Here is a 24,766-nt window from a genome sequence, read left to right as displayed (position 1 = left end):
CAATATTCACAGTTTTTATTTTTTTTCTCACTAAAAAATATGTAAATATGTACTAAAAAGAATTAAATAAAAACTTATTTAGAGAAAGCGACAAATACTATTGTAGAGCAACCAAATAGACCAAAGTGTCCTGAAAAATTGAGTAATGTATCTGTTTCCAAACTCACTGTATTAATGTACAATGTGCATTTTTTTCCAAAATAATTCAAACATTCAGCCCTAGAACAGGCTAGAGTAATTGCTTCATCAATGGGATTAGATCAATATCAAACCATAACTGTTTGGTTACTATCACCGCTACATACCTCTCCTTGACACACACTTGTGGCACAGGACTCCACCGTATGAACGCTTCACTGTCTTCTTGCGCCTGCACATCCTGGAGCGTTCCATGGGCCTCGCAGGCTGGATTCCCCTCAGCTTGTCCTTGCACTGTCCACATCTGGGGATCTTCTTGGGTTTCTTCAAATACTGATATACTAACCGTCCACCAGGTGTTCTCACACTGCAAAACAAATAAAACATTGTCAACATCAATTTGCTTGTTCTACTTACATTTTTGACTTTTTTTAAAATTCTAATAATAACAAATGAATCGAAATGGTGGTGATGAAAAAATGCAGTTTAGAATAGCGTTTAAATTTACCGAGCGATAACAAACGATGAAATAGAAAATGTAAATGCTTGTGCGATAAGTGTTTGTAAATATTTATTTTTTAAGCTTGTATCGCCTCCTGTCAATTTGGGTTTGAGCCAAATTACGGATCATGAAAAAACATCCATGCTATTTTTTTTTAATTCAAAACAACTGATACGAAAAAAAGAGCAAAGTGAATAGAGGGAGAGAATGTCAGAATAGTAGCTTCTCCTAACATGCTCAAAGTTGAAAGTGACTCAGTGGCTCTGAATTTGATGTAGTATTTTTTGTGCTAGTGCTCTTCGATTAAACTAAGACAGAAAACTGACGTGTGCTAACCTCACTCTTATGCTGAGAACTCAGAAGCATAAGATATGTACTAAGAGTGAATGAGACAACTCTCAGTTGCACACATACATAAGGTCTAGAGAATGCTGAGAATCTCCTGCACTTAAATATGCACGCCAATATGCAGCACATAAAATATATTACAGGAATGATTTATATCTTTATCCTCTTTTTCACTTACTCTTACCCGATCATTGTGAGACAGATTCACAATATTCCTTTCTCATCACAGTTTTCAATGTATAGTTTTAACTGTCCATTCCCAATCCCCTTACATAACACAGGCCAACAAAAAAATTTTTTTGTGAAAACTTTTTTTACTTTAAATAGCTGATTTTTATAGATTTTTTATGTGCTGAATCCAAAATCTGGCCTTAGTTTTTTTTGTATCACCCATAGTTTTTTTTTTTTTCTGCAATTTGGTTTTTTAATGTAGTATACATTTTTAATGTAGTTTCTTATGTGAGTATAAAAATACGGTATATTGGTGAAATTAATGATAACACTATGTTACATCATAATTATGAATATATTAATACAATAGGTTACTTGAAAGAGTTTATACATGTGGTATAATACAGGTTCCATTAGTCATCTGGGATTGGTTTGTATTTTCTTTCCCTCTTTTCTTTGAAAACTTCTTGTGTAGCTTTTTCTACGATGAGTCGCCTGCTGAACTTCTCTGTGAAGTGACCAACAGTAGTCCCCCATCATGTTAGTGTTCCAGCGGCCCTGATAGCGTTTTTCCATCAGTTTAATGTCCTGGTGAAAAACGCTCTCCTTGCTCCTCACTTACATCGCCCCAAGTTTTCCGGGAAGTAATCAAGATGACTGTTCAGGAAGTGAACTTTCAGGCTCATCAAACATCCTAACTTTTTAAAGTTCTTTAACATGTTAGCAACAATAGCAACATATTCTGGATCTTTTTTATTCCCCAAGAACTTGGTAACCACTTGCTTGAATGACACCCATGCTTCTTTCTCATTTGAGGTCATTGTCGATTCAAAGTTAAGGTCTAACATCATTTTTCTAATGTCCTGGTCCGACAAAGACGCCTTCTTTCAGTTTAGCTTCTGAAAGGTGTGGAAACTTTAGGCAGAGATACATAAAACATGGCCCATCTTTAGGCAAAGCCTTGACAAACTGTTTCATGAGGCCTAACTTTATGTGAAGAGGTGGTAGGAGCACTTTTTTTGGATCTACGAGGTTTTTGCGAAGAATGTTCTTTTCAGATTCCCTAGCAGGTCAGTTCTTTTTACACCAATGTTGATCTCTAGCCCTACTGTCCCATTCACACAAGAAACATGGAAACTTGGTTAAAACCACCTTGTTGACCAAGTAGCATACATGTTACTTTTAAATCACCACATATCATCCAACCATGATCACAATAGCCTATTTTATTCAGCACTATTTCTAGGTTTTCATAGCTTTCTTTCATGTGTACAGAATGACCAACAGGTATAGATGCGTACTGGTTTCCATTGTGTAATAAAACAGCCTTTAAACTTCTTTTGGATGAGTCAATGAACAGCCTCCAGTCTTCCTTTTTGTACTCAACACACCAAATTCATTCATCAGACCTGGAATGTCTGTACAGTACACCAAATCACCACCTTGTTCAAAAAACTTTGAAAATTGTTGCTCTCTCTTTCTATAACACATAAATGCTGGTTCCAGCACCCAACAAGTTCTTTTCTTTTAGTCTAGAGCCAAGCAATTCAGCTTTTTCTTTAGTTAAGCCTAGATCCCTAACCAAGTCATTAAGTTCAATCTGAGTAAACAATTTAGGCTCTACATTTTCTGTAATACATCGAAATTCTTCTTCATCATCTTGTTCATCTAACTCAGATTCTACATCATAAGATGGTTCAGTTTGAATGGAATCCAAATCATCTGGAGGTTCAGGGGACCGGCAAATCTTGACCGTGTTTCACTGGTCGGATGGCAGACATAAGTGTGATGTTCGTGGGCCGGTGGTAATAATACTGGGTTAATTAAAATTACACCAATTCAGGAAAACTATTGGACTACATCTTGGTCGGGAGGACGCGGGTTTTACGGACCGTGGGTAAAACTGGACTGGGCAGAACACTCGCTGCTGGAACGGTAAGGAACGTTGGCGGGGGGAGAAGTGGCGTGACCTCAGTAGCCAATAGGATTTATTATCAAACAGTAATGGTCCTCATATTACGTCAACATACATATAACCGCCAACGGCCAGATCGATAATCAACATTCCTATCTTAACAAATATATTTTAGATAGCTGACTATTTATATTAGATTCAGATATGTACACCACATTTCCTCCCTTCCAAAGTTGAAAAACACTGCAAAATAACACACTACATAGTTTAACAAAAAAAAACATTATTGAAATTCAATTAACACATTAATACAGTAACATCAATAAATTTTCCTTAAACTACAACAATAAAGCAAAATGGTATGAACGCTTTGGTTATCACAACTAAGACAAATAAAACAATATAATGAAACAAACTAAAATAGAACAAAACAATATAATTTACAAGTTCAGCCTATCCACGGGATTTCTAATCCGCACAGGATAGCGTCTATCATTGTTGTTGTTTGGGAACAGCTGGCGCGGCATGACAGCTGCCGTCGCAGCCGGTGACGTGTTGCCACGATCAGCTGTTTGTTTACCGTTAGAAACGGCACGACATTGAGAGGGGAGGGGAGCGAGCCACATGGCCGCTCGGCGGAGAGTGGGCACTCACTGCTATTGGCTCTCGCCCCACCACCGGCGTCATGACCGGGGGGAAAGAGGAACTGTCATCGAAAGCGTCAGCTGATTCTACCTGTTTGTTTACATCAGCTGGCTCTCCCTGCACGGCTACAATCTGATCAATATGCCGTCTGAACACAATGCCAGACGTCAATTCAACTTCGTATATAACATTACTGATCTGCTTAATTACCGTAGCACTAACCCATTTGTCACGGGTGCGATAGTCCCTAACAATTACATTTTGACCAGGATAAAATAGTCTAATTTTAGTTCCAGAGAAATACTCCTTTTGCTTGTCTTGTCTTTTACTAACTGTCACTGACAGGTTAGGCCTTAATAAATCTAACCTAGTCATTAATTGCCTATTAAACATCAACTTTGCAGGGGTCTCATTGGTGGTAGCATGAACAGCATTTCGATAATCAAACAATATTCTACTTCTTAAAAAAGCTATATTTACATCTTTCTTATCACGTAAAGCACATTTGATCTTATTCTTAGCATATTTGACAGAGTTCTCTGCCAAACCGTTACTCATGGGATGGTATGGAGGACTCAAAGTATGTCTGATACCATTGTTTGACATAAAATTATGAAATTCGAATGAGGAAAATGGTGGACCATTGTCACTGTGGACAGTCTCTGGCAGACCAAACCTACTGAACAAATCTCTTAAATGATTTATGGCTACATTGGCTGAAGTGGAAGCTACAGGAAACACTTCCAGCCACTTGCTGTGCGCATCAACAATTAGTAGATACATTTTTCCATTAATCGGACGACCTAAATAATCCATGTGAAGCCTTTGCCATGGACTTGAGGGATAATGCCACGTATGCAGCTGACACTCTTGCTAGGGTTATTTCTCTCCATTAAACAGGAAGAACAATTATTTGCCAAGGACACAATTTGATCATCAATATATTAGGCCACCAAACATAACTACGAGCTATCGATTTTCATTTTGACTATACCCATGTGGGATGAGTGAAGCTCGTCCAGCACATATTTTCTCATTTTGCTAGGCACTACTACTTTGTAACCCCAAACCAATATATTATTTACTATAGACAACTCTTCCCTCCTTGCAAAATATGGCAACAACTCCTTGTCATCTCCAGGGATGCTATTGGGCCACCCGTGCCTTACATAACCAATAACTTTGCATAAAATTGGATCTTTTAGCGTTTCTGTTTGTACATTTTCAAAAGTTAAAGGCACAGAGCTTTCCAAAAGACAATGCAAATAACTGCCCTTCCAGTGGTCATCGTTGCTCACTTCCGGCTCTTTCATTGTCAGTGGTAGCCTGCTGAACGCGTCGGCATTACCGTGGTCAGCTGATTTTATATATTCTATATTAAACTTGTACCCTGACAAAAATAAAACTATAGCGCTGCAATCTGCTGGCGCTAAACACTGACAAACCCTTATGAGGACCAAATATTGATAGAAGTGGTTTGTGGTCCGTACATAAAGTAAATTCCCTACCATACAGATATTGGTTAAATTTCTTCACGCCCCAGACAATTGCTAGAGCCTCTCGATCGATCTGGGAGTAGTTCTTTTCAGCATTAGTTAGCGTTCTAGACTGGTATGCTAATGGTTTTTTCAATACCTTCTGGTGTGACAACACTCAGGACCGCAACCTAGTCCAAAAAGAACTCGCGTCTACCGCCAGCTTCAACGGAAGTTTGCCGTCATAGTGCGCTAAGATAGTCTCACTACTTAGCAGTTCTTTTACTCTATCAAATGCCTGAACACATTGCCTGTTGAAAATCAAATGGAACGTCTTTCTTTAATAAATTGTACAATGGGCTTAAAATGCTTGACAAATTTGGAAGAAATTTAGAATAATAGTTAATTAGCCCAATTAGCGATTTAATTTCTGTGACATTCTTTGGGATAGGTGCGTTCTTGATTGCTTCTACTTTCTTGGGATCGGTGTGCAAACCGTGTTTGTCAATGACAAACCCCAAATACTCTACTTGGTCAGCAAAGAAAGTACATTTACTCTTTTTGACAGTTAAGCCTTTCTCATTCAACCTCTTACACACTTCTCTTAACTTCTCATAATGAGCCTTATCATTTTTCAGCGGTTATTAGAATATCATCTAAAAATACTGCAATTTGATCTATACCCTGGAGAGTCTGCTCTATTTTCTTTTGAAAAATAGCACTTGCTGACGTTATGCCAAAAGGAACACGGGAATAACAAAATAAACCTTTGTGTGTACTTATGGTACACAGTTCCTGAGACTCTGGATCTAACTCTAATTGGGTATATGCTTGACACAAATCGATCTTACTAAACTTCTCGCCCTTTTGCAGGTTTTGTAAACAACTCATCTATTCTTGGTAACGGAAATTTTTCTACTTCTAAACAAGGGTTCAAGGTTACTTTAAAATCACCGCGCAAATCCTGACTGAACCACATTTCTTTAATACAGGAACTATGGGCGTACCCCAATCTGAGCTACTTACAGGTATTAACACTTTCTCATCTACTAGCCTAGCTAGTTCGTTTTTCAACCTTGGCTTTCAGGGAAAAAGGTATTGGCCTAGGTTTGAAATATTTAGGAACCGTGTTTTCTTTTACTGTTAACTTTACAGGCTCGCCTTTAAAACAACCTATCTCGTCACTGAATACCTTAGGAAATTCTTTGAACAACTTGTTCTTAAGTTCAAGACAAACTATCGGCATTGGTTTTACTTATCTCAAATAACCTGTCATTATTTTTAAACGAAATTTCAACCCCTAGAGCACTTAACCATTCCCTACCTATAAGTGGATGAGCACCGGACTTGATGACATACAAGTCCATTACTTTGTTTACTTTGTTTATAATTAACTTCAACTTTGATCTTGCCTACAGGTGTGATAGGTTGATCAGTATAAGAGCTGAGTGTCAACTTACTAGGTTCTAATTTACACATCTGGAAATGAGAATTGTAATATTCCTCACTGCAAACACTCACAGAAGCCCCTGTATCAACCTCAAACGTTAAGCTTTTACCATTAACAATTAAATCAAGCTGAATTGGGTCTACCTTGACCCTGTCAGTCACATTTTCATTCATTCTAAATAAATTGGCTACATCATCCCACAAATTGCTCAGTGTCCCCTGACACCTGATTACTGTCATCAACACCTTCTAGGTAGTTATGTTTGCGATAATTTTTGAAATTCCCAGTGCTTTTACTATCTCTAAAATTAGTCTTATCTCTATTTACATTTGTACCTTGCCGACCAGCAAACTTAGAACGACACACTTTTGCTATGTGGTTTTGTTTACCACAGAAATGACACTTCACACCTAATAACCTGCACTGTGAACGGAAATGCCCTGTGAGGCCACAACATAAACATTGCGCACTGCCAATGCCACCTGGCGGAGATCGCCGCTGCCATCCAGAAGGCCCTGGTGACGTGCCGCCGCTGACCTTGGCTGTTCCCCCTGCTCCCTTCCAGGCCGCCGCTCCAGCGTTGTCGCTCCGTGCTGTCTGGGAATGCGTCTGGGAATGCGGTGCGCCATTTCCGAATCTCCCCCTCCTGGCCACCACGCTGCTCAACTGATGGAATCCGCTCGGGTCTTCCGACTGATAGAGCTGCCGCCGATTTTTCTGCTTGCTCCATTGAAAGCACTATTTTGGTTCGCTTGCTCGAACGTTAACGAGGCTTCCGATAACAGTTTTTTGTTTGGCACTTTCACTTCTGATGCCACTCACCAGTCTGTCTCTCAAGTAATCATTTAGGCGACGCGCCAAAGTCACAATGGGTTGTCATTTTTTTCAAATTTGCAATATACTCGGCAACCGACTCGCCTTCCAACTGTACTCGCTTTACTAAAACGATATCGCTCCGCGATGAAGCTAGGTGTCGGGAATAAATGTTTTTTGCACAAGTTGCACCAGTTCATTAAATGTATTTTCCGACGGTTTATTAGGAGTGCACAGGTCTCTCAACAAACTATACGTTTTTACCCCTATCACAGTTAAAAGCGTACTGACCTTTTTTACCCGCCGTCAATGCTATTACAGTCCACATACAGCTCAAAACGTTCGATGTTATGACGCCCAGGTTTCAACTGACCCGTCATATTCCCCGATAACGCCTATTTGCGCCATTATATTAGTTACAGGAAACGGTAGTTCGTCTAACTGTACTTGCCACATCAACTCGTAGCTAAAATAATTTGGTTGCACACTACACTTCCTCCCACACTAATTGGTTTGAAACTAAAGGAAAATTCGTACTGTTAATCTCCGTGATGTTCACTCGCCATTTTGTGATGTTCACTCGATCAAAACTGTCCTCGTGTTGTTCGCGCCACGTGGTGTTCACTGTTGATGTCCAGCGGCGATGTACACTCGGAGTTTCGCACTAATACTAATTTCCACAAATCCTCGTCGCCATTTGTGATGTTCGTGGCCGGTGGTGATAAAACTGGGTAATAAAATTACACCAATTCAGGAAAACTATTGGACTACATCTTGGTCGGGAGGACGCGGGTTTTACGGACCGTGGGTAAAACTGGACTGGGCAGAACACTCGCTGCTGGAACGGTAAGGAACGTTGGCGGGGAGAAGTGGCGTGACCTCAGTAGCCAATAGGATTTATTCAAACAGTATGGTCTCATATTACGTCACATACATATAACCGCCAACGGCCAGATCGATAATCAACATTCCTATCTTAACAAATATATTTTAGATAGCTGACTATTTATATTAGATTCAGATATGTACACCACAATAAGGTTAGGGTAGCTTATTACCTTCTTATTTTTTGAGTTGTGACCAGTTACATCAACACTGCAAAAGTAACAATCATCAGAATGATTTCTTGGCTCTCTCCATATCATAGGAACAGCAAATTTGAAGGATTTTTTCTCCTTTTTTGACCATTTTCTTAGATCTTCAACACATACATAACATACCTTATGTGGCGCCCAATATTTATCCTGATCTCCAAGTAAAGTTCCAAAGTATGATCGATAAACCTTTTTCACAAAGTCCGTAATGTTTCTTTGGTGTTTTTTTAATCACAAACTCACCACAAATATAACAAAAAACTGTCAACAGAGTTTTTACAACCGCGGTTAGACATTGTGTTGAGCACGTGTACAAAAACCGTGAAAGTGAGGTTAGATTGACAGTAAACAAACATCAGCTGTTAACGTTCAAATGGAATCTACCTTTTTTGATCTTTTAGTGTGTTTCAGCAGTGCTACCAACACAATTTAAGTCCATTACCTCTACTTTTTTTATTATATTTAAACTCTGTAGAAATCGCTTAGTTAAAAAAAATGTTTACTATCAAAATGTGAAGAAATTGTGGGTGATACAGCTTTTTAAGCATCATATTTGGATTCAGCGACCTAAAAAACATTAGAATAAGGTATTTTTAGTAAAAAAGTTTTTTCATCGTTGGCCTGTGTAATTTTCCTACTTCGGTACATTATATGTTGATTTTGCACAATTTAGAAAAATATTAACCCTCCTACAGCCAATCTCTGTACAGTGCATCATAATCAGTACTTTCAGTACATTTTATTGTATACACACAGAAATGACTATAGAATATAAACCATAAATAACCATTCTTCTAGACAAAAAATGTATGCAACTAATGAATAGTAAAATAGTTTTTTTTCCTTCAATTGTATTACATATATTCTGTGTAAATTTGGGTCAAAAGTAAAGTTTTTATTTTACTCAAAGGAAGATATTTTAAACAAATATAAAAATTGAGTTACAATCTTAAAAATAGGACAATAGCATCTTTATACTAAAAGCTTAAGATTTATCATTGAAAACACAAGAAGTTTTTGCACGTCATATAAAAAGTGGTAAGTTAATTTGGATTTAATTTTTTTCGTGGGAATAAAAATCACACATTTTAATAAAATACTGTTCGAGCTGGCCAGCTGATCAAGATTTGGTGAAGTGCTGATTTACTGATATCCATGTGTGAAACCAAGATTTTTCCATTATCACAGTAATTTGATCATGAGGCTAACAAGCTAATCAAGATTTGGTGAAGTGCTGATTTACTGATATCCATGTGTGAAACCAAGATTTTTCCATTATCACAGTAATTTTGATCATGAGGCTAACAAGCTAATCAAGATTTGGTGAAGTGCTGATTTACTGATATCCATGTGTGAAACCAAGATTTTTCCATTATCCACAGTAATTTGATCATGAGACTAACAAGCTAATCAAGATTTGGTGAAGTGCTGATTTACTTATATCTATGTGTGAAACCAAGATTTTTTCTATTATCACAGTAATTTGATCATGAGACTAAAGAAGCTAATCAAGATTTGGTGAAGTGCTGATTTGCTGATATCCATGTGTGAAACCAAGATTTTTTCTATTATCACAGTAATTTGATCATGAGACTAAAGAAGCTAATCAAGATTTGGTGAAGTGCTGATTTGCTGATATCCATGTGTGAATACAAGATTTTTCCATTATCATAGTAATTTGATCAGGAGCCTAACAATCTACAAGTAATTTCTTTCTTAGGGAAAATTTCCCTAGCGATTTCAAGAACAAATCAGGTTCTCTCTGTCTAAACAATTAAAATTGGCTCTAGGCTCATGGACTTTACTGAAAGTTGTCACTAATTAATGATGATTTAATGCAGAATAAAAGTTTCAATACAAGGACAATATCAACCACTCCCTTTTTAACCCTAGAACTGGCGGTCATTTCATCCTGTAGTGTCGGGCTGTTTTGGAGCTTCGCGCAAGGTTTTTTTTAAAAAATTATTAAAAATATAAAATAAAAGCAATATAAATAAGAGTATATATTTTTGTGTTCAGAATTAAAACGTAGAATTGCACTATATTGTAAAATTAACCATCAAAAATTTTCTAATAAACACTTTTTTTAATCAAATATAAAATTTACAAAAAATATTTCTTAAATTTGGGGGGGACCATACCTAGCAAATGAAGTTATAGTGAGAAATATTTATAAGTGAGATAGCCATTCTGTGTCAAATTTTATCTAGTTTCAGAAAAACATAAACATTATACACATTTATGAAAGCATCATAAAGCTATAGAACAAAAAGCAGCGATGCGTATAAATTCTGAAAATCGGGTGTACACGTAAGACTTTGGTAAAACAAGTTTTTCAAACACATTTATCTATGAATACATGTTATTTTGCATATTTTATTACTTAGAATAAAATAGAATATATAGTAGTAATAAAATAATTACCATAAATTATTTTTTGAAAAGTAAAAAAAAGTTAAATTTTGCCATTATTCAAAAATTTTGCGAAAAATTTTCATTCAGCAAAATATAAAATAGTTTCTCTAAAGCTTGTACTATATCAAAATTTATAAATTTATGGTTTATAAGTAATAGGAAATATTATGTAGTTAGAAAACTATAAATATAACTAAAGATATTAAAAAAATAGAGAATAACCCAAACAGTTATTATATATAACCAAAGAAATTACAGGAAATATATATTTTATTGTGAAAACTATCTATTTACCAAAAATAAATAGTTACTTCAGAGCTAAAAGAGTACTATAAATAACGTTTAGTAAGTGAAAAACAATAACAAACTATGTGAAATGTATTTTAGCCAAGTCATTTTGCCATAGCCTACACAAAGCCGGTAATTTTCTCAAACATATTTCAGTAAATAGAAATTGATTTATTCTAAAATATATATGTTTACACTACTACGACATCAAACAACACACTACACATTAAATACGACACTAAAACACGCGTAAAACTATTAAAACTTACAAATATCCACAGCTCGGCACGAAAGTGATACAGAACGGCAGCGGCAATATGGCGGTCACAACAAACGGCGTCGCGTTTTCTTTTACGTTCAAAATAACAAGCTTGCTACGTCATAACCATAATACAAAGAGGAATAAAACTCATCTGTTCCTTAGCATTTTTTCTTCCCGAATCCAATGGTGCATGAATTATATCGATACGTTACCGGAGTATATTATGAAAAGTAATTATAGGAGGGAATGTTTGATCGACAAAATTTTGACGGTTAACACCACAAAAGCGGCATTAACCGACATAATTATGTCGATTAACAGTTCTAGGGTTAAAATCCTTGGTATTATTGATATTTCTTTTTTATACCTTTCAGGTGTCTACATAATAAAAGTACTACATTTATATTACAAAACCATGATAAATTAGCTTATCAATGGTCTATTGAGAATATCAAAGACATATTTACAAGTACAACTCACATCCTTCTCCTGTTGCTCTTTGTGTTGTAGGAGAGCCTCCTCCTATAAGTTAATCTCTGAACCATTTTTTAACCTGCAAAAAAAAACAGACCTTTTAAACATTTGGAAGAGCTAAAAACTGAAAATTAACAATTATTACTATAAATTAAGTCAAAATCAATATTTAACAATTAATACCATTAACAATACAATTAATAATAAAATGTAAGTCACTAGATTTTTTGTTACACAGTAAATTTGCACTGGTGCTCACTTTATATAGAGTAAAAAATGTTTCATTTTTTTAAATCAACCTCAGTATGTACAAAATATGAGTTGTTTTCTTGTACTTTGCAAGAGAAATTTAAGATCTTTGTGAACTTCAACGATCTTGAGGGTTTTGTTCATCGCCATCAGTGCAGGACAGCACCTTCGCAGCCAGCACTGCTGGTCAGAGGCATTAATGTTAGCCAGTTTAACTATTAGTTCTTTGTTAGATCTTTCCGATATTTAATTGATTTCTGTTGTTTTTTATTTTACTATTAAAGCATTCTCATTAAAAAAAAAAAAACAACACAATGTGAAATGGCTGAAGTAAATGCAATACCATATTTAACACGTCAAAGGGTTAATACTGCTTCCTTAACCATTAATAACCTTTTGACTGCAAGTCACTAGTGACTGGAGATGTGAGGAACCTAGACCGCCACGGGCCAATACAGGGTGAGTCTGACCACCCGTGCAGTATTTACAGCTGTCTTAATAACTGACTTCCAAACTTTTTCTATCTCTTTTCTCCATAATTTGGCCTCTCCGAATCTGTTAAAATTATTTTTAATTTTGAAAAATGCCCCTAAAGGGCCCAATTTGGGGGGTAGGGGTACTTTTTGGGGAATTTTCAAATGTAAACATGGGTCGTGTGATACATCAATTTAAAGGTCTTATTACACCGAACATTTTGGCGCAAACAAAAGTTAATTATCTTTAACCGTATGTACAGGGTGTACCAAAACGTTTTGAAATAGGACTTTAAAATAAAGTACCGTGTTACCCTACCTACAATACGGAAACAGCTCCAGATTTTTTTCCTAACTTGCTATTGACCTATTTTTTCAATGAAATATGTGGTACGGGCATTTTTCACTGGATTTTCTAAATTTCAAAAATATTCAAAATTTAAGAACACAAAAAATCCTAACACTCAAAATTCTTAAATAGCAACATATAATAAATTTTATATCAAATAAAAGGTCTTTTTAAAACAAACTTTTTTTGTATTTAACTTTTTTCCCTATCTCTTACTGTTTCAAAATGGCAGCCGAAAAACTGAATTACGTATGTCTGTTTACAAAATGTAACAAATTAATTTTAAATTATATGAAATAAAAATATGTCCTTTAATTTTTAATTTGCTTAATAGCTCTGAATGACCTCTGAACTAGCCATAGTCTTACCTTTCATTGATTTTGCTAGTAAAGGTGCTCGAATTGTAGTCCGTCATTTGCTAAACACAGTTCTAATCTGGAACTTAAGCTATCTACAGCTCGCAAACACTTCTTCGTGGCTGATTGAATTTATAGCATTTCCGGATTCGCTGCATCATATCTTCCGCGGTGTTGTCGGTCGTAAAACATAAACTAAGTCTTTCAGCCTACCCCAAAAGTAAAAGTCCATACAGGTCAAATCAGGGGGATCTTGGTGGGTAGTTAACTGGACCACCTCTTCCAACCCATCTTCCAGGATATTGTTCATCAAGCGTTTGTCGCACGTTGTGCGAGTAGTGAGCCGGAGCACCGTCGTGCATAAACCACATATTGCCAACAACTTCGTCAGGTACATCTATTAATAAGTTAGGCAAGTGATTAATTAAAAAATTGTTATAAGTCTCTCCATCTAGGTGTCCTTCAAAGAAAAAAGGACCTACAATTCTCCTACCAACAATACCACACCAAGTATTCACAGTCCAGTACCTCTGGTTGTCAACCTCTCGTATCCAGTGGGGGTTCTCATGAGCCCAGTACCTCATGTTGTGACGGTTAACTTCGCCGTTGCTCCGAAATGTAGCTTCGTCACACCATAGTAGATTGCGAAAAAAATGTTCATTTTGTAGCAACTTTTTCTCTTGCCCACAAACAAAAATTCATTCTTTGAATGCCATCATCACCATGAAGTTCTTGGTGCAGGGACATCTTGTAGGGATGCATTTTATTGTCTTTCAGGATCCTCACCACTGAACTTTGACTCATACCAGAATCAATAGCTATTCTTCTGGAAGAATCATTTGGGTTTAGTTGCACTGCCGCCGCCAATACTTCTGGTGCCCTATCACTTCTTACAGGCCTTGCAAGCGTTTTTTCCCTTATTGCTGTCAGGCTGTACCTGTCCTGTTTCACGAACTCGAATAGCAAGTCTTTTGAAAAGGCCATTCGTGACTGAGGTTCTCTATTTGGAAACCGTTCGGCATATACCCTCGCAGAAGCCACATAGTTTTTGAAAACATTCGCCTAACACCATTAGCATATTGAATGCCTCTGCATTTGTGTACGGCATTTCGAAAAACCACAAGCTGTCCTTAACAGCAGACACCAATGAACTGACTAAGGGTTAGCCTTATCACATTTGTCAGATAAAGATGTCTAGCCAGCATTCCGCAAGTGATAAGCCTGTTGAGGGTGGTACAAAGTACCTTTCTAGTCCAAGACTGCATTGAGATTGTGCATACATGAATCAATGTTATCTTTAAAAGATAACATTGAAACTACTACAAAAATATTGGGCCACATTAGAAAATTAAAACATGCTTAATTTTGGCCTGATTTCATAACAAATTCTGTTTATTTAATCACAAAAACCTGTTTGTTCAAATAAAAATAATTTGTTACATTTTGTAAACAGATATACGTAATTCAGTTTTTTTTCGGCTGCCATTTTGAAACAGTAAGAGATAGGGGAAAAAGTTAAATACAAAAAAAGTTTGTTTTAAAAAGACCTTTTATTTGATATAAAATTTATTATATGTTGCTATTTAAGAATTTTGAGTGTTAGGATTTTTTGTATTCTTAAATTTTGAATATTTTTGAAATTTAGAAAATCCAGTGAAAAATGCCCGTACCACATATTTCATTGAAAAATAGGTCAATAGCAAGTTAGGAAAAAAATCTGGAGCTGTTCCGTATTGTAGGTAGGGTAAACACGGTACTTTATTTTAAAGTCCTATTTCAAAACGTTTTGGTACACCCTGTACATACGGTTAAAGATAATTAACTTTTGTTTGCGCCAAAATGTTCGGTGTAATAAGACCTTTAAATTGATGTATCACATGACCCATGTTTACATTTGAAAATTCCCCAAAAAGTACCCCTACCCCCCAAATTGGGCCCTTTAGGGGCATTTTTCAAAATTAAAAATAATTTTAACGGATTCGGAGAGGCCAAATTATGGAGAAAAAGAGATAGAAAAAGTTTGGAAGTCAGTTATTAAGACAGCTGTAAATACTGCACGGGTGGTCAGACTCACCCTGTATAGTGGCTCTGTGAACTGTGCACCATGCATCATTGTGTAATTCAATAAATATGTATATGTGTATAAACAAAAATACCGGAAAGCTTTCCCATGGAAAAATTTTAAAATCTGATGTTCTGAAACATATAATTCTGGTCAAATCTCTTCGTTCCATTTGTTTGAAACAAGGGTGAATACTGCATAGACAATTTGCACAAGGTGGGAGAGGTATAAGGGAAGGAGATATCGAGGTCAACAACATTCACGTGATTTAAGAGTATTTCAATACTTTTAGCTATTACAAAAAACATCAAATAAGGGCTATAGTGAACATTTACCCAATATTGTCTCTGTTGTTACCAAAACCCAATCTACGAGTTCCCTCTACTAATTGTGTCATTGTTGACAACAAATAAGGAACGAAAGCAAGTAAAAGTTCTTTCAGCTGATACTGACAATGCTTGTAAGACCAAAAGTACTTAGTTAAGAGTTCATAGAAATTTCTTGTTTTCATAAGGTTATTTTTTTGACAGCTAAACAGTTATGGTCACCAAAAACTTTAAACATTGTTTAATTTTTGCTAGTTTTGGTAATATAGAAAGTTGGCTTGAGTTTAGTCTTGTTTCAAGTCAGATTCAAAATGGTTAAAGATATCATTCACTTCATATCTTACTTCTTCCATTTACTCTTTCACTTGCATTAGAACATGTTCAATGCTCTGTTGTAATGATATAATTTTTTTTAACACAAGAAACACAAAATTTGGAGTACCCACGTTTATCTATCAGATAAAAAAAAAAAAAACACATAGTCATTTTCCTTCTTGAATAAAAATCCATTATTGTAATCTTGTTGGGATAAACTTTGAACAGGTATTTAGATTTATTATATATTTAGTTTTAGGTGCATACTACTCAATGGTCTTTATTAATGTTCAGATCTTTCTGTAGAGATTGGTTTTTACTTTACTTTTAATGTTCTAGGATGAATAGAAGTTGAAGATATTTAATTTAGCGCAGAGCTCTGAGTCCCTGGAAATTAGCATTCAAATAATCTAAAAAATGGCTGCCATCAGCTGAAAAAAATTAAAATAATATTGTATTTTTGTACTGCTAATGAATTAAACTTTTCTATGGTAAAAATGTGAAATAAAATAAAAACATCTTGAATCATCCACCTTTGGAGCATTTGATATGGATGGACTTGACTCTTAATGAATTGTACTTTTCTATGGTAAAAACATGAAATAAAATAAAAAATCTTGAATTAACCACCTTTGGACCACTTGATATGGATTGACTAACATTTATATATATAACAATAAAAAAACAATGAATATAAATTATAATAATTTATAATATAAATGATGAATATAAAACAATAAAATGTCGATAAAAACTGTTTTTTAATTACCTAATATCTAATGACAAAAACATAATTTTTAAATCCTCTGGATAGAATATGTACAAAGGGTCATAACCATACATCTCAAAATTATATTCTTAATAATTCTGAGAAGAATGTAGCCTACCTAGGAAGAAACATGGATGAATAATAAGGAAAGTTGCTCCGCATCAATTAATTTAATTAATTAATTGGTATCTTTTGGATGCTATCAATAGGTGTAAAAAAAAAAAAAAAAAAAAAAAAAAAAAAAAAAAAAAAAAATCGGAACCAATTATTTACTCTATCCCACTTTGACACGCCAATTGTACAACTCATCCTCCTGTAAATACAAAACAAAAACAAAGGTGAATAGCACAATATTTGTTTGAGATGTATAATTTTATATTAAGTGAGTAAAAGTGGCCATTTTCATTGTGGCAGTCTTAATGTCATACAGCATTGAAACTACTGTTGGTGAAGTGTACTGTAAGACACAGAAATAGGTTAAATAAATTCCCCTTAGCCCTTTGACTGGTGGAATTTTTCTCAGTAAGAGTGCCCTAAAAAATAGGTTTTTTTTTTATATTTTGCTTTAGTGTACGATTTGGGTTTACTGTAATAGATGTATTAAGAAAAAACACTCAATGAAAACGTTTTAAAAGTTCTGTTTTGTATTTATACAGAAATTAATCTAATTATGTACTAAAGCTATTATATTTATGAGAATAAAAAAGTATAAGAATAAGATAAAATATTCAGAATTTTCCCATAAACATACTAAGGCACAGGTTAGGTACAATTTAGTAATGTATACAAGTCTCCTCAGAAATTTTTGATGGTATGAAATGCGCGAAAACAGTCAGAGACACAAAGCAGAACGTAACAACAGCCGCACGTCCATATGTTCTGAGCCGCTGCTCGCGGATGCTGGTCTATCTAGACATGTAGCTCTCCTTGGCTAGTCCTTCTTATCTGTAGCGGGGATGGTGGTGGGAAAATGCTGAGCAGTGAGTCTCAGGGGAGCATCTTAGCAAAAATGTGTCCAGGTCTTTATCACGTCATTTTACGTAAACAGTAATTACACAAACACCCACGCTTATTTACCCACGGTAAACACAAAAAACATTTACAATTAAGGTAACCAGTAACATAAAAGAAAGGTTTCAACCTGTATTCACTACAAAAACAGAAATAGAATCCGCTGATTACTTGGAAACAACTTATTGAATAATGTCACGTAGCCTGAATACCGCCAATTGGGTCTGAAAGAACTAAATAAAAGAGCAACTGCGATCTAGTGGGAGCGACGAAAACTACTTGAGTGTTTCTTGTTTATTTCCTCTAGATCGCATTCGTATTCATGCGAGAGATTATTCATCACGAAACATTATTGTGAAAACTGTTTAGCACCATAGCCCTTCCCACACGGCTATCAAAATTACCAAGGGTGGCACATATGGTGCTCCCAAATTCATTTCGGGATTACTAGTCAAAGGGTTCGGTAGGTTAAAAATATAAAATCATGTGAAGTGGGACTTGTGAACATTCAACTAACCACAGTACAAAAAGGTTTTAAGACTATACAGCCTACAACCCCAAATAACTTACCAAAACTAATGAAGAAGACAAGGTAATTAATTCATTACTTGGAAAGTTGACACCAGAATAACAGGTTACTAGTAACTAATTACCAACTAACCATGCTATTTTGGTATTAAATTATTTGCAATGTACTGTATTTTCCACACCTAACTAAATGGGTCATTTTCAACTGTGAGAGGTTATGTTAGTCAAAGAAAAATAAAAACAATTCCTTTTCTTTTTATGGAGTCCTGCATTAGCCTACATCAATTGATGCTGTGATAGGACTAATCCTAAAATCCCATTTTCACTCATTTATTATCTTTTACGTGGTAAATTTGTCATTTAGGTAAAAATGTCAGTATCATATGAACCCAGGTTCGAAGAGAATAGGAAATTAAAAGAATAAGTTCTCAAATACAAATATTGTTATACATGTGCAACATTAACATTTAACATCATACATTTGAATTCAGATGAAATAGATAATAAAGGATATAAATTTTACTTACCAGCAATCGCCGCAATGGAGAGAAGCAGCGACAACAAGAACCTAGAATTGAAAGGGAAAAGGAAGTTGCACTACGCGAAGCAAGACCTACTGAACGAACAGACCTAGACAACCAAAATTAGTGCATAGAATGTATACATTCAACATCTTGTATACAAAACTGTGGTATCGCTTTTGTAAAGATAAAATTACGTAGCAACATTCCCAATACAAATCAAATCAATCAAATCAAAACATCCTTTATTCCATATAACATATTACAATGCATTGGTTTGCGTCAACTTTAGTACAATCATGTGTATAGAACAATTTACATAGGAACAAAATACATAGGAAGGATTCATTATTAAATTCATTATATCATTATTTAAATTACTAAATAAATTACGTATTGCTATTAATGTAGTCATCTACAGAATAGAAACAGTGTTCAATAAGATAAGCTTTAAGCATTCTTTAAAACAAAATAAATCCTTTTCAGCTCTAAGAGCATCAGGAAGAGCGTTAAAAAAGGGACGTGGCATACACTCTTTAGACGACAGTAATAATTATAAGATACTTCTTCCCGTGTTATAAAACAAATTATATACATAAATATATTAATTGTAATTGATTGTATATTCATTGTAATTGATGATTGTTGTTGATTGAGAGATCGTGTCAAAAACGTCGAAATGCACTTAAGTGTACATGATGAGACAATGAGACTTCAACTATGTTTAAGTGTCTCTGATGTAGAAACGATGAAAAGGTTAGTTTTTGAGATTCTTCGTCGCCGACTTTCTTTTTATCTCTCCAAACGAAGATTTTCAGATTCCAGAAGTCAAGTTTGAGATAGCGTCATATACCAGCCGCTACAATAAAATAACTGTAGCTAAATTCAAGATACAAATTGAATTAACCATTCCTACCATAGCTACGTTATATGTAGATAACTATAGATATTGTAAGATCTAGCATTTCTTTGATTTTATTCTCGTAATAATACAGGATGACTTATACAATGGGGTCAGTGTTAACTCTAGGAGTTTACGCCACCACCGGTAGAAACCATTCTAGAAACTATATTTGTTTGCTAAAACTATGAAATATTTGTAATATTTGAATTTCTTTATAGTGATGGTTCAGAAAATATATCCAATGAAAATATGTACACTAACAGAATTGTTAAATTAGTGTATTTGTACAAATAATTTTGGAAACAATAATTTTATTTAACAAAATTTAAACCAAATTAATTTAATATTATTTATAAAAAACAATGTAACAGATATTTCCAGTAAAACTCCATTATATAAAAGTCAAAGTATTCATAAACAAAGCCCTAGAATCGGTAAAAATAGTTATAATAATAAAATAATGAAATAATTTTTGTACGACAGTATGTTAAATAGAAATAAGTATTCACCAAACATTCAACAATATCTCAAATTTACAGGTTGAAAAATGGGCCATTATTTTAATGCTTCGCATTTTTCTGTGTAAAGATTCATTTTCTTTTAAACTGCGTTATCGGTTTATCTAAAGCAATATTACTAATTTAATTATATTGTAGTAATAGCACATTTACGCACGGCATTGCATTGCAGTACAATTCATGAGTTAATAAATTAATATTCTATATGTAAAGACTAAAAGACACTCCAAGAGGCTTAGCATAGAGTACATTGTATAACGCGTACGATTAATTACATTGTACCCTCACCTAGATGCTGATTAAACTCCCAGTGAAGGTCTCTGCAGATTTGATTTCCAAAGCACTGCCAACAATCAGGCCCGTACTCGAGACGTTTTTTTGGACAATTTTACTGGGGCAGCACGGGCCCTCAAAGGCCCGGCTGAGCTCCACCATATGTCTATTTAAAGGGACAGTATCGATGAACGAGAAAGGTCAATCTAATAACTGTAATGCTATCATAGGCTAAATTTGTTTTATCGTCCATTACAATTTCGAAGTAACTGTAACTATTAGAAGGGAATGGTAGGGGGATGATGCGGTGTGACAGGGTGTGGTGGAGGGACATGACGGATAATTTTAATATTGTGTATTATAACGTTTTTAATTTATGTGCCATTAATTTATTTATAGTATATCTAACTAAGATTAGGCTTAAAATAGTATCAACTTAAATTATGAATAAGTAATCTGTTTACATAAAAATGTATAAACATTATTTTCGCAACATGGTATATTGGCCAAACTTTATCTTGGACCAAACTCACCTCCAAGAAATTAAAAAAGTTGCTTTCTCATATCTAACGTAACAACATAAAAGTGTGTTGATCGGCAACTTATTTTTCCTGGACATTAAATAAACTTTTCCACTATATTTTAATACCATATCCATTGTCAAAAAGGGGGTTTTCAATAACAAAATATCTTAAATCTTTAAAGATTAATTCCTTTAATCCTCGTCATTCGATTCCACCCAAATTTTATTAGAAGGTTAATAGAATCGCTTACTTCATAGTTTACGATTTCCAGATTGTAATCCCTTCAAGTAAAGAGGTTTTGGTGTATTTTCTTATTGAAATTTTCTTGGCTTTATGAGACCGTTAAATCACTTTCCAGGTATCATTGTAGTCGTTGGGTAAGTTACAGTTATAAATCATTGTTTACAGGCGTCAATGAATACAATTAAAGTACAATAGTTTAGGCCCTGTGCACACAGCAATTTGAGTCGTAAGCATGCCCTACGTTTCCCTGTTACACAGTTATGTGACGGTAGCGATGCAATACGACACCGGTCAAATCGATATTCCACAGCAGATGTTTTAATATGATATTACAGGAGCAAATGTCCCTTTGCTTGTTTACTTGCATTTGGGAAGATGTTACCGGAGGAAGAATGGGTGATTCTCCGGAAAAAATTACGCAAAGAGTGTGAACTGCGATTTTTAGGTAGATCGCGTACACCAAAATCCCACTATTACAAATATCCTCATAGATCACTTCTTCTACAATCCTCAACACTTCGACATAACTTCATGAAACATGAACCTAGGACTTAATACACACACCCCCGTTTAGAAGTTAAATATATTTTAAAGAAAACTGCTATTATTTGTACAATACTTCATTGGATTGAGAAACTTTTAATAAATATGTAAAAAAATGTTTAATAAAGAATACAATATAAAAATTCAACACTGCCTAACAAGTACCCGACGTCGTGTGCCACCGATGGTACAGGACGAACTTTTGAACGTCTTACATCATCGGTGGTGCACAGGGTATTTTAGTCAAGCACGTCGTGTGCTACAAGTCGTAAACGAATCAACGCTAGAGGTTATAGTACAAATACGGTTGTATTGATTACAGTTAAATGTAGCATACGGCCTTCATGAATACCTTGGCGTGTATGTAACACCGGTGATACACGTGTCCCCTATTTTAAGGGTAACGATAAAATAGTTACTTACTGTACAACGTTTTTTATTTATGAAACCGTTATTACTTCTATGGCACATTACAAACTCAAAATGGGGCCTAAATATAAAAAAAAATACTTTCAAGTGATAAATCTTTGCCTAAATCGCACTATTACATAAAGAGGTTATTTATTTATAACATTTCATAACATAAAATTATTTACATAATAACAGGTCACCCTTTAAGTGATAGTGGGTGAATTATTTCCCACCATGTTTTGCTTTGGATTATTTGTTACAGCTCAAAAAATCACTGGGATAATAATCTCCCACTTTGGAATCCTTCAATGAATAAACATATCTCTATGGAGAAGTAGGCTTCTTTCAGCTGACAAAAAAATAGTAAAGCCAGTCAGCTGTTTATTCGAAAGTGGGAAATTATTATCCCACTGGCACTCTGGGACAACTAACTTACAGATTCTTCTTGGATCTTTGTTTTTTATATCAAGATAATAGGTGACTGATGTAACATTTTAGATTTTGAAGGTTAGTAAACATATCTATGATCAATTAGGATTATTTTAATGATATAATGTATACATTTTCTCATGTTTTATGATTGGAGTGAAAAACTATTGTGTTGCAAAACACTAGGCTAGATTTGCAGGTTATGTTTTTGGCTGGAGTTTGTAATATTTTCTTACACACTTGGAAGGGTTAGATAACACAGTATTATACATCAATCTATTCAGCAAATTATAGTTTTCAAAAGGGCATTAACACTTTAGTCCAAGCACATTTGGCAAAGTTAATATTTAGCTGTTACTGTAAGCCTGCATACTTAGACAGATGTTTTACGAGGTTGAGGCCTATATCATTTTATGCCTAGCATTTTTGTTACAGTACATGGGTGGCGTTGATCGCTTTGACCAGCATATGTCAAACTACTCAATAGTTCAGAAATCAAGAAAGTGGTGGATGAAGCTTTTTTATTATTTTATTGATTCAGCTGTAGTCAATAGCTATATCATGTACTCACATGATTGTAAAACAAAAAAGAACAAACCAATCACACACCTAAACTATAGATCTGCTCTTGTAAATGTCCTCATTGGAAGTTATTCTTCAAGACTTCGGAAAGGATTTTCTCCAGCAAGAGGATGGGGGAGAAAAAGGAATAGTACAAAAGGACGAGCGACTGTTCAAAATCCTGTTCGGCACTCAAATGTAGGTGCACATCTACCCCAAAAAATTGAGAAGTACAGGAGGTGCGCACATTGTTCTAAGGCCAAGGAGAAGAGGAGCAATATGGTCTGCCCGACTTGTAACGTTGCTCTCTGCAAGGATTATTTCACTCCATTCCACCAAAACTAGATGAAAAAGGCTACAAAACAAGCCCCACAATACGTTATTGTGTTTTCAAAGTGTTTTTTTATCTTTAGTAATAATGTTTTGTAATAATATTATAATTAACATTTGCTGTTATTATTAAAATATTATGCATATGACTAAATTATTTCATTCAATTCCTCTAATATCCAAAAAGTGGGAAATATATATCCCAGTAAATCATACACCGCACATGGATAAATGCAGGTTGCTTATGTTTCACTGGGATATTAATTTCCCACCCAAAAAAAACACAAAAACAAATAAAATTGTTTTGGAATTATTTTTTCAAGTCATATTTGGCAACATTAGAACCATCCTATAAAGAAATTGGCTAATTTTTCAAAGTGCCAGACTACTGCCACTTAAAGGGTTAAAATGTTTTGAGGAAACAATACTAATGACGAATATTAAAGCAAGGGAGACACTTGAAGGCTCTTCTGGACAGTTTTTTAATACGTAGTCACCCTATTACACTTTTTCTGGCAACAGCTGTGCCTTGACTTAATTTCAACAGCAGGGAAGACAACGGTAGCGCACTTCACGAGTTTCGTCCTCATGACTAATTAGATCGTACTTTTGTACTCATCTTCTGACTGAAAACTACTACAGTAGTCTAATGCTTAATAAGTTATCTAGAATGTTTATTGAGGCAGTCACTAGAGACGTTATTAAAAGGGATAGATAAGAGGGAATATAGGAACTGAGGTAGAGACAAGTTAGACTAGTTCTATAAAATCATATGTGAGACATTTATCATAAACAAATAGTTTACAAAGTATAATACATTCAATAAGGGAGAAATAAAAATTTAATTTATAACCGGAAATGAGGCTCTTGTGGAGCAACTATTGCATTATCTTCTGGTTCTACTCCCCGATTGAAACCAGCTTCATTGCCGGTTGGGTCCTGAATTTCAGTAAATCCTACTGATCTTTTTTCCTTTGTGCTGTTGAAAATCACGAAAGAATTCACAACACATGTGTCCAAAAGAATTTCGACTGCAACTTTTATATACCACTTTACTGACTATTTCATGTGATGTTAAGAA

The 24,766-nt window shown here is 34.8% G+C and overlaps 1 protein-coding gene across 1 annotated transcript; it reads right to left on the bottom strand.

The window, feature by feature from the left end:
- Positions 1-305: 305 nt before the first annotated feature.
- LOC124373069 (60S ribosomal protein L34-like) lies at positions 306-19,037 on the bottom strand (the record flags this gene model as incomplete). Its single annotated transcript, XM_046831467.1, has 3 exons — positions 18,956-19,037; positions 11,997-12,069; positions 306-505 (listed from the first exon to the last, which is right to left on the bottom strand). Coding segments are annotated over exons 2-3 (265 nt in total), but the record flags the coding sequence as incomplete, so codon positions are not given.
- Between the last annotated feature and the right edge of the window lie 5,729 nt (positions 19,038-24,766).

Source organism: Homalodisca vitripennis, unplaced genomic scaffold, assembly GCF_021130785.1.
Source record: "Homalodisca vitripennis isolate AUS2020 unplaced genomic scaffold, UT_GWSS_2.1 ScUCBcl_4761;HRSCAF=11132, whole genome shotgun sequence".
NCBI classification, from domain to species: Eukaryota; Metazoa; Arthropoda; class Insecta; order Hemiptera; family Cicadellidae; genus Homalodisca; species Homalodisca vitripennis.
The sequence above is the reverse complement of the archived record's forward strand: the minus strand, read 5'-3'. Positions and strand labels throughout refer to the sequence as shown.